Raw genomic sequence first — 12,546 nt, forward strand, 5'->3', positions numbered from 1 at the left:
CTGTCAGGGAATGATTTCAGTTGGTTAATTTCTATTCTTCTGATAGGTTTAAATTCTTTCTAAGGTAGCATAAAAAAAATAACTTATTTAGAGTAACTATTCAATTACGTGAAATAATATTCAAATTATTATCGCTTCCCAACTCTGCTACTCAGTAGTAACCGCACCCTGTTCCAGTAAAAATCTAATGACATTCTAGATAAAATTAAAAGTTACTATAAAGTCACTAAAATTTTACTAGAGAAGAGTGTGGTAGTTGACGAGAATATTATATAGAAACATTTATAGAATTTTGGCATAAGTTGATAATACTGTGTTCACTTTGAAGTTCAGTTGGTTTAATTAAAAATACGTAGTTTTCAATTATGCTTAATCAAAATTTTAAGAATTATTCCCACTTGGAAAGATTCCTAGGAAAGTGCCCCTGAAGGTTCTACCAGAATTCCGCCGAAACTTCCAACGTAATTCCGTCGGAATTCCATCGGAGTTCCAAAGAATTTCCGATGGGATTCCGACGGAATGCTGACGGAATTAGGACTCTAAAATTTTTGAAGAAATTAATCGGAATTCCGTCGGAATCCCATTGGAAATTCTTTGGAACTCCGATGAAATTCCGGCGGAATTCTGGTAGAACCTCCAGGGGGCACTTTCTAGGGAATCTTTCCAAGTGGGTTAGTAAAGAATAACATAAGTAAATAATTATTATTCAAAATGAATAGCATTTTTTTTAATTTTTTCTCTTCTAATATGTTAAGGATAAATATCTATTATAAAAACAATTTTAAAAAAAAATTTCTAAACAATTTCGATTTATTGACTTGTATGCTGTTTTTGCACAAACCGCTTTCAAAGTGATTTTACAATCTACAAGAAAAAGATTTCACAAAAGTATAGAATTACATGAAAAAAAAAAAAAAAATTTTGCAACTTTTTTTGTATAATTTAAATAAAATTTCTCTTTAGATAAAATATAATACTAAGGATATTATATATCATTGGGGGAAGCAAGTTGCATGCGGCTCTTAACATTGACATTTTATCAGGTTCTTAAAAAATGATGATGATTTTATTGAATATGTAATAATATATGTGTTGAACGAACGGACACAGTGTTGGCGCCAAGAAGCTCACACGTTCATGGCACAATGATTTGCTTGGTGTTGTTGTGGTTATAAGAAAGAAAAAAACTTGCCAGACAGGTAAGGCAAGGCAAAGTAACAGGAGCTCGATTGCCTCGGCTTGAGTAGACGCCATGCCATCTTAAACACCTTTTTTTCTGCTCTGATCTACTCGTTGAGTAGCGGCATAAGTGCAATCTTTATATTACATATCCATATACATATGCATATAAATTCTATACATATGTATATATATATACACACAATATACGAATGTCCTTCGTGTGTTAAATCGAGGTAAACATATGTTTAAAAAAAAATGTCTAACGGTGCTAACTGGATATGGTAGGCTTTATATTATGTCCTACATGTTTTATATAAATAGTTATATGGTTTCAGAGTTTATTTTTTTAATGGAATAATAGAAATGAGGTATCAAAAATTTGATTAAAAATTTATGGACACGAAAATTTATCATTTCCAAGTTATTGCTGATTTCCAATGATGCTGAAGTCTATAAGAGTACCTTTTTTGTTTGAACAGTTAACGTAAAATTGTCTCATCTGTTAGAAGCTCATCATCACCGATGCTCTGAAAACCGGTTCTTAGACCTAGTCTTGCGAATAATTTGATAGTTGATCCAATTAGAAAACCTGACGGGACTTACAGACCAAAAGGTACTCGGGTTAAATCTGGAGAGCTTTGATGTAAAACTTAACAGAATTTGTCTTCGAAGAAGTTTGTCATTTTTGCTAAGTAACAATGATCTAAATATTTGATTCAAATTAATACCACTTATGGTTATTAAAATAATGCAAGTCCTTCTTTTAATTTTTAAACCTATTCCTTCGGTTTCCAAGGGCGGGCAAACAACTTTTCTAACTAAACCAGATTAAATAGTAATGTCAAGAAATTTGACTACCAATTATGCACAAATGATACAGTGTGAACGTACCTTTAAGTTTCACTTGCGAAATGCAGATTCAAATTGTGTCCGTACCCTGACTTTAACTTATGAATTTATTACACCTACCCAACCCTGAAATACATTCGATTCCAACCTAACATGACTGATGACAGTTAATAGAATTGTTTCAAGTAATGATTTTAATTGATAATTTAAAAACAAAACTGTTTCATAATAAGATAAGATGTCAGAAAACAAAAAGCATTATGGGTCCTACTACAGAAAAAGAAAATTACAAGAAACTGTTGAGTTGCAAATCTAAGCTATTATTATCTAAATTTTAATGAACGCTTTATGATTCCAGCAGTACTTGACAACATCGAGACATTTCGTGTGACACGAGTATTTTTGACGAAAAGTAAACAAAGCGATTTTTCTAAATAAATACCGTCGAAGTTTAAAAAATCACAGAATAAGTGAGATTAAAATCAAAAAGTGACAAAATTGATAATAATCATCGATAAGTAGCAATTTTATAATTCGAAAATTTTTGGAAATTCATGCATCTTAATGCATGCATTAGAAAATTTGTAGGTTAGAAAATATTTTTTCTTTTATTTCTTTTTAATTTAATGAATGTAATTTAATTGTGCTGTCAAAGTATTACGTAAATAAATTTCAAAAATATATTCGCAAATAAATATTAAGGAAAATATAAGAATCAAAGTAAAATAAATTTTTTTTATCATTAAATAATGTCTAATGTGTTGTGATTTTCTCTTGTGTTTTAGCTTTTTTCTGTGGTATTTTCGCGAATGGTTTAATTTAAAGCTTATTTGCAGCTATTATTGTAAGTCATATAATGAAAATTATATCATAAATAAATAATTTTTATGTAAAATTTTTAATAAAAATAAATAATGAAAGAAAAATTAATTTTTACTACTTTCATAGTAAAACGGGAACTGCCTGAAGTTTTTGCGCATCTCTGCCAACTTTTACTCCAAAAATAGTAAAATTTACTATTTTTGTAGTAAATTTTACTGTTCCGTATAGTAATTTTTACTATTTCTGGAGTAAATTGACTATTTTTGGAGTAAATTTTATTGTTCCGTAGTAATTTTTACTATTTCTGGAGTAAATTTTACTATTTTTGGAGTAAAAGTTGCCAGAGATGCGCAAAAACTTCGGTCAGTTCCCGTTTTACTATATGAAAGTAGTAAAAATTACTTTTTCTTTTTTTCCGTGTGTGTTCGTCAAAATATTTTACATTAGTAAAAATATTACTCGCTTTCTAAGGTCTCCGATTATAAATATCTAACTGCAAAAAAAGAACCTAAAGAAGAAATTATAATTTCTTTTTTCCAACTACATACGTATTATATTTATCCTAATCTTTTGCGATTTTGTAAAAAAAAATGTTTCCTTTCATTTCATTATAACTAAATATATGATTAAAAAGGAGAAATGAGGAATCTTGCTTGATTTAATTAGATGGCATTCCTTGTGACTTTTAAGTGTGCCAAGAAATAAAATAAATAAAGTAGCTATTGCGCTGCTTTTAAAGAAACTTTCCCATGTGTGTGGTCTCAATTGCACATTAGAATATTTAAAAAAAAAAAAAAAGTTTGCAACATCATTCTCAATATAAACGCTTAAAATTTATCATATAAATTTAATTTTTCAATTATCCTGAAAATAGAAAAAATTCAATGATTGGAACAATTTGAAAAATTCTTAATTGAAAATCAACAACAGTATGCGTTATAAGAAGTCTAATCTAAGTAAGCAATTTAATGTGTTATAAAAGTTTATATAGATGGCATGACGTGAAGGGTTGAGGGGGGGGGAGATGGGGGAGAGAAAAAAAGAATGTTTCTCGATTCAAGGGGGGAGTCACATACAAACGCGTGGTTAAAGTTAACGACTTGTTGATGGACGCGCGTGTGCGCGCCTTTCGCCTGTCACTTGCTTAAGAGGCTATCGATAGATCGACAATAGGAAGTAAGGATTACCTGTATCCATCCAAGAGAAGAGACGATCTTTTACTTCTTATATACTATATACATATATATATACACCGCAGTCAACAAGGTTACAACGGGATTACAACTTGCACACTCGATAACAAATTTTTTTTTATTATATTTTTTTTATAGATAAAAACTACATCACAAGCAATAAAATCTTATATGTCGAAATTGTAAAAGAGATCTGATTATGAGAGGCATAAACCTACTTATGATTCTATAGACGCATTATATTTTGCGTTATTACGAGTGTATGCATATATGTATTATTTCTAATTATATTATTAATTATTAAAAAAAAATTATTATTTTTATTAAAAAAATTTCTCATTTTGCTTTTTTCATTTGCTATTTTTTAATTTTTTACGTTTTTTAAAATTATTTGGCGATAAACCAGTTAACGAATTTTTTTTTTTAAAAACACATTCTTTTGGAAAAGAATACAAATGATATAAAAAAGATAAGTTTAAGGGTTAGAAAACAAAGTGGTGGACAATTTAGATTTCTACCTTATTAGCAGTCGGTAAGGTAGGAATATTATGTAGCATTTTTGAGGTCTTTGAATAAAAACCTTGCTTCCTGTAATCAGGTGGAGTTTAGATTCTTTTTTCCATAGGGGTAATCTAATTTTCATTTTTTGAAATTTTTTAACATTTAGTGATATAGAATTGTAGAAAAAGTAAAAAAAACATATTTTAGAAGGAAACGATTTTTTTCAAAAAGCGATATTTAAAAATTAGAAAACAAGGGAGCTGTAAATATAGATTCCTATCTTATCAGCAGTCGGTAAGGAAGGAATCTTATTTACCGTTACATAGTTTCCTGACTTATCGACAGGAATCAGTATTATCGATTGAGTAGTTACTATCAGTAGGTTATTAGTTTAAATCTTATTTTTATTGGGCTAATATAACTTCTATTTTGTTTTATTTGTTGGTATTTTTCACTATTTTATTGAGTATGAAATTTAATTTATTTTGCACTGAATCTAATCTCTGTCTTTCATACTTTTAATCAATTCTCCATTTTATATTTTAGAACAGCGAATAAAAATTTTGCTTTCTATAATAAGGTGGATTCAGATTCATTTTTTTTCTTCGGTCTAATTTAAATTTTATTTTCTTTTTTAATTATTTCGAAATGTAGAATTGATTGTAGAAAACTTTAAAAACTCAATTTTTTGAAAGAAACCATTTTTTTTTTAAATGGATAATAATTTATAAAAAGATAAGGATAAAGGTTCAAAAAAACAATTTGGTAGGTAATGTAGATTCCTACCTTAGCAGCAGTCGGTAAAGTAGGAATCTTATTTACCTCTTAACCGGATGTATAAAGTTTTACTTAATCCGTTAAAAGTTTCCTAACTTATCGACAGGAAGAAGTATTACCGACCGAGTATTTACCGACTGTAAGTTATCAACTTTTAAAAATAAAATATGGAGAATTCAATTATTATTAAGATTAAGAAAATTTGAATATATTATTGTAATTGTAATTTTATTATTATTATTATTATTATTATTATTATTATTATTAATTAACTATTTTATTATTATTTGCATTATTTTATTTATTTTTTATAATTATAATTAACTTCTTTTCTATTATCAAAAAATTATTTTCGAACATAAGATGTATCGTTAAAAAATAAAATGCTTTTACCTCTTTAAAATGCTTTATAATGAATTGAATTTACTAATATACGTGTAGTATATATTTTTAGAAATAACTCAAGTGTTTTTTTTCCTAACTCCATTAAAATTGGATGTACAGTGGAAATTTAATGATTTTTTTTTTAAGAAATTAGAGTTCAAAAATAGATTTAACGATACAAAATAATTTCTCCCTTCAATTAAATTATGAGCGTCTATAGTTTTTTTTTACGGATTAGGACTATGAGTAAAATCATTATTAAAGTACTTCTATTTTGAGGTAAGAGGGAAAATAAATTTCAAAAAAAGAAGAAGAAGAAGAACACAGATGTTGAAGTTAGTAATAAATGGAGCTTGAAGCTATAAATGACAGTATGTGTGTCTTCAAAAACATAAGTTCGAAAGGATTGTCTTCAAATTCCCTAAGGTTTATTACATACTCCTCTCTCTCTCTCTCTCTCTCTCTCTCTCTCTCTCTCTCTCTCTCTCTCTCTCTCTCTCTCTCTCTCTCTCTCTCTCTCTCTCTCTCTCTCTCTCTCTCTCTCTCTCTCTCTCTCTCTCTCTCTCTCTCTCTCTCTCTCTCTCTCTCTCTCTCTCTCTCTCTCTCTCTCTCTCTCTCTCTCTCTCTCTCTCTCTCTCTCTCTCTCTCTCTCTCTCTCTCTCTCTCTCTCTCTCTCTCTCTCTCTCTCTCTCTCTCTCTCTCTCTCTCTCTCTCTCTCTCTCTCTCTCTCTCCTCTCTCTCTCTCTCTCTCTCTCTCTCTCTCTCTCTCTCTCTCTCTCTCTCTCTCTCTCTCTCTCTCTCTTTCTAACAGTTTTACTAATTTAGTACCAAAGCGGAAATCACAGATTATAAGTGATTTTTCCATACTAAAACTGACTATCACTGAAAAAAAATATTCTTGTTTTGAGAGGAGAATTCCTCTTTTAAAATCTTTTTAAATTTTATTTTATTTTATTAACAAGAGTATTTATCTTGTACGCTATTTTCCTTTTTTTTGAAGAGGATCGTAGTAAGAGGACTGCTTTAGCAAATTCCTCTTACATTGAGAATAATCTCTTCAAAATAACATTAATATTCTCAGAACTTAGAATATTCTCTTTGGTTTAATACAATAAAAAAAAATATCTTTGAAAATAGAGGAAAATTCCTTTTGCAAAAATCCTCTTGAATCAAGAATATTACTCTTAATCGAAGAGTATTTTCCTCTCATTTTAAAAGGAAAAATTCTTGAATAGAGAATAATCCTCATAAAATAAGAGGAATCCTTTTACGTGATATTCTAGAGGAAAATATGCATCAAAATAAGAGGAATCCTCTCAAAACAAGAATTTCTTTTTTCGATGTAATATTATTTAAACGTGCAATAGAAGAACTAAAAGGATTTAAAAACACAGAAAAATCCGTCAACTGAAATTAAGAAAATATTCTTGTCGCCTAATTAAGAATATTTTATACTTAAATTCAGTATATATTACTCTTAAAACAAGAATATATATTTAAGAATATTTTATATTTAAATTAATATATTAACTATTTATTCTTATTTTAAGAATAATATAAATTGAATTTAAGTATAAAAATATTTTTAAATTTGCACCAAGAATATATTCTTAATTTAAGTTTACGCTTTTTTCTGTAAAGTGATAATAATATAATTGAATCTTGTTCTTTTGTGAATAAAAAAAGAAAAAAGAAGTTCACAAGTAGAAAACATATAAGGGGCAAGACAATTTTCAACGCAAAATATACCTCAGAATTAAAAAAAAAAAAAAAAAAAAAAAAAAAAAAAAAAAAAAAAAAAAAATTTAAATGGCCTAAATTGATTGTATACAACGAAAAAATAAAATAATAATAAAATCTCACAATGAGAAGAATGAAAGGAAATTGTACGGAAAGAAAATAGAATATAGCTATAAGAAGACAGAATAAAGAATAAGAATCTTATAAATGCAGTTCAAATTAAATAGCAGATAAGTAATCTCCGAAAATGTTGAAAAGATATACTTTTTCGTTTCCGGGTATCGTGGGAGAATGCACTCACACACACAGATATAGGCCATATACTGTACATAATATATATATATGTGTGTGTGTATACGCGCGGTGTTTGAATTTCACGGTCCAGATGGTCATCGTCCTATTGAAAGTTTACCTCACTCTCTGCAACGAGCAATGCAACTCTCTGGACAAGAAAGAGATGGGCAATTAGCTCCATGGAACGCTGCTGGAATCCCATGATCGACTATTTCAAGCATGTCAGTGTAACGTCCCGTAAGTCGTAAAGCATCAACATTGAAAAACGTGATGCTTTTCAGATTCTTCGCAAAGTGCTCTTTATTTACAAGCTGTATTTTCAGTTAAGCTTGTTAGAGCCATTATCTTTAATCTTGTTGAATTTACAATTTAATAAAACGATGTCAACAACAATATATATAAATCTTTTTGTTAATCATGTTATACATGAGAGTGTTGGTGTACAAGTATATTTTTCTAACAACAAGTTTATAAAAATAAAAACAAATACCGCAAAAATTTAACTTACATTTAAATCTTTTTTACAATCTGCATTGGACCTATTTTAAACCTATTTGGGATTTTTTGTTGAACCTACAACTTGTTAATTATAGGGTAAACATAGGTCCAATGTAGGTCATAATAGGTTAAAAGTAGGTTCAATGTAGGTCTTTTTGGTCTTATATAGGTTCAAACTAGGTCCAATGTAGGTTAAAAGTAGGTCAAAGTAGGTCCAATGAAGGTAATTTAGGTCTAATTGAGGTTTAAATTAGGTACAATATAGGTCAAAGTAGGTCTATTGTAGATTTAAACTAGGTCTATTGTAGGTTTAAACTAGGTCAAATATAGGTTCAACGTAGGTCTAATGTAGGTTTAATAGAGGTCAAAAAGGTTCATAGTAGGTCTAATGTAGGTCCAAAGTAGGTTTAATATAGGTCGAAGTAGGTCCAATGAAGGTAATTTTGGTCTAATTTAGGTTTAAATTAGGTACAATATAGGTCAAAGTAGGTCTATTGTAGGTTTAAACTAAGTCAAATATAGGTTCAACGTAGGTCTAATGTACTATGTCTAATTTGACTATAGGTCAAAAAGTTTCATGGTAGGTCTAATGTGGGTCTAAAGTAGGTTTAATATATGTTAAAGTAGGTCCAATTTAGGTCAATTTATGCCCAATGTAGGTTTAAAGTAGGTTCAATTTAGGTCCAATGATGGTTTATAGTGCAATATAGGTTCAATGTAGGTCCAACGTATATTCAATTAGGTCTGGATAGTTTAAATTCTGAGAATTCGCATTTAGATTAAAATTTTTAAATTAAGATTCAAGTGATTCTAATTTAATCTTAATTAGTTCTTTTAAAAATTCTTAAATTGTTACTAAAACAAAAACTAATTTCTTTTTTTTAATATTAGAGAAAATATTTCGTTTTAATTAAAAATTTTTTTATTTTATCTTATTACAATTACTATATATATTCTTAAATTTTTGTAAAAAAAAAGTCGTTCATTATACACTTGTAATTATACATCTGTAGTTCAATCGAATCAATCTTAATGCAAGTTACTTGTTAATAGGAAATAGATTAAAGGAGACACGTGCGTGTTGGTCAAAATTTTGAGCCCCTTTATCTTGACAACCCGTCGTTATTAGGTAAAATCAATCACCATGCTTCAAATGTATTGCGCTTTCACTAGGACTACAATTTACAATTAGTCAAATACACGTCTCGGGAATAGTTTACTTTATCAGCTCAAAAATTTACCTCTAGATCAAACTATATATGCGTACAGTGTACTCCGGTCGATAATCAAATTTTGATTGGTTCGTTAAAAATTATTAGCATATTAGAATAGCCAATCAGAAAATAAAATTAATTCCATATGGAAATATCAGTTGTAAAAAAAATTTCATCAATAATATTTTCTATAGAGATTTCATCGGAATTTTGATAGTTTTCGTCCAATAACAATAACAACAATACCAAAAATGACAATAACAATATGAATAACAAGAACAATAACAAAAATAACAATTAAAACAATGCCAACAATGACAATTAAATCAATTACAAAAACAATAATAATAACTACAACAATATAAACAACCATATAAACAACAACAGCAACAACTATAACAAAAAGAATAACAGCAATGATAGAAACAATAATAATTAAAACAATAACAACAACTATAACAAGAACAAAAACTATAACAACAAAAATAACTTTAACAATAACAACAACTTTAACATTAACAACAACTATAACAAAAGCAAAAACTATAACAACAAAAATAACATTAACAATAACAACTATAAAAAGAACAAAAACTATAAAAACAAAAATAACATTAACAATATAGAGAACAATATGAATAACAAGAACAATAACAATTAAAACAATGCCAACAATGACAATTAAATCAATTACAAAAACAATAATAATAACTACAACAGCAACAACTATAACAAAAAGAATAACAGCAATGATAGAAACAATAATAATTAAACCAATAACAACTATAACAAGAACAAAAACTAGAACAACAAAAATAACTTTAAAAATAACAATAATAAAAAAAAAACAAAAACTATAAAAACAAAAACAACATTAACAATATAAAGAACAATAATAGCTTAAAAAAGGCAATAACAATAAAAATAACAAGAACAATAACAACAGTAATAACAATAATAACGACTAATACATGACCAATAAAAACTATTACAATCAAACCAGTGGCAACAACGAACCAATAAAAATAATCATATAAACAATTATAACAACTATATCAAAAACAATAACATAAACAATTATAACAACAGCAATAACAAAAACATCAAAAATAACATTTACAACAATAATAATTAAGAAAATAACAACTAGGACAAGAACAATAACAATTAACACAGTGGCAACAATAATGTTAATAACAACAACAAAAGCAACCATATGAACAAACATAACAACAACTATAACAAGCACAATAATATTAATAAAAGCAACATTGAGAACAAAAATCCTCACTGTTAATTCCTATATGAGATAGGAAGACATAGGAAATAATAATTTTTATAATTAATATTTTTCGGTTCGTAACAAGCTGATGGTTACAATTTGAATTGTATAAAAGTAATCAGTAATACATTTCAATGAATAAAATTCTATGCGTATATATATGTTATAATAATCAATGCGATAACAGGTAATTGACAAAAATCGTATTTGAAATATAGCCAATACGATGTTGTTATATATATAATGAAGAATATAGTATATGTCCATTGTTATATTGATTCTCGAGTTTATTGAAAAGTTGATTATTTTTCAATAGTAACTTATTAGCTGGTAGCGCGTTTATCTATATATATATATATATATGTGAAAAGTGGAACTTGATGAAGTTTTAACGGCGTTCATTAGCGCTCACGTATATTCTGTCAATAATGTCATTAAACATTATCGGGAGCAATGTTTCTCCGTCTCTCTTTTTCTCTGTCTGTCTGTTTCCCTTTCTCTCTCTCTCTCTTTTTCTCCTAGTGAAATAAACGTGATATCATTGTAGAGGAATCGCAACGTGAGCCATGAACATCGACAGTCGCGACATTACATAGCAACCTTGCGCTCGATCGTTTTGTTTCCACGCCTGAAAGTAGGCAGCAAGCTTTTGTTGTCTCGTGTGTCTGCTTCCTCGTTTTCCCCCTTTGAATCTAGTATATACAATATATATATATATATATACCTATAGAATCAACAAGAGCAGTAGAAGATCGAGAGACAATGCATCGAACGATATTATCGGTGTTGCATTCGGATTATTTATGAGGCCACATCGTTACGGTCGATTTAAACATGTGTACAAAATATTTGATCTTGCCATATTGAACTTCCTCTTCCTCTCAAGATAATAATGGAACGATGATTCTAATCCTAATGTTTTGAGATCTATTGTTTGTTGAAAAGGTTTAGGTTTTTTTTTCGCTTGAAAGATCTGTTGTGGATTCGCTTTACGATCTGCTCCTTTTTGATTTAGACGATTATTGGAAGACTTCATGATGTTCCAGTAGAATATTTCCTTGATACTTTGGAATCATTGGAAGATTCCATTGTTACAAAGGAAATTTGCAAGATTTTGAAAAATGGTAAATAAGAAATTATTTACTAGGTAATTTCCATTTAGAAAATTTTTCTATTATAAATATTTTTAATTATTTTAACACTTTTGACAAACACACAGATTTGCTAATGATTAAACGATACAATTGCAGACTAAATAGGTAGTAGCATTATTATAAATTAAATAGGCTTATCAAAATAACAATATGTAATTAAGTATTTTTTCAAATAGAAATGCGAATTCACCTCTGATGATTCAAGTGATTCTTGATTTATAACATTAAATGAATTACTACTCTGGCTAGAACCAACCACGCGGGAGTGAAACGCAATGTAAAAGTGAAGGCCGAGTACTATAGGAGTCGTTGAGTAACTACAAAAATAATCGTACACTTGACTTGAGCAGTTTTGAGTGGCAAATGAAGCGGGAAATTTAAATTTAGTTTTATAAATAAAACACTACAATAAAAAGAAAACAGAAATTTACGAACTAATTTTAATAAATCAATCTTTTTCAATGAAATAATACTTAAATTATATGCGAAAAAGATTTTTATTATTGAAATTAGATCATTAATGACTTAAAAATAAATTTATTATCTATCTTACTTTAATATTTCATTATCTATTTTTATTAAAAATTATACATAAAATTTATTCATTTATAATATAAATTTTATTATATTACTTACAATAATAGCTGCAAATAAGC

General features: G+C 28.1%; 1 protein-coding gene across 1 annotated transcript in view; it reads left to right on the forward strand.

Moving 5' to 3' along the window:
* LOC127277426 (uncharacterized protein DDB_G0287625-like) overlaps nt 1-10,751 on the forward strand; it is a 33,559-nt gene extending 22,808 nt beyond the window's left edge. The window contains 3 exon segments of the mRNA XM_051298528.1: nt 9,672-10,045; nt 10,175-10,252; nt 10,631-10,751. Coding sequence (XP_051154485.1) covers nt 9,672-10,045; nt 10,175-10,252; nt 10,631-10,751 — 573 coding nt within the window.
* Nucleotides 10,752-12,546: the final 1,795 nt, after the last annotated feature.

The sequence above is a fragment of the Leptopilina boulardi genome, unplaced genomic scaffold, assembly GCF_019393585.1.
Source record: "Leptopilina boulardi isolate dan_hultmark-lab unplaced genomic scaffold, ZJU_Lbou_2.1 LbouV2_167, whole genome shotgun sequence".
NCBI classification, from domain to species: domain Eukaryota; kingdom Metazoa; phylum Arthropoda; class Insecta; order Hymenoptera; family Figitidae; genus Leptopilina; species Leptopilina boulardi.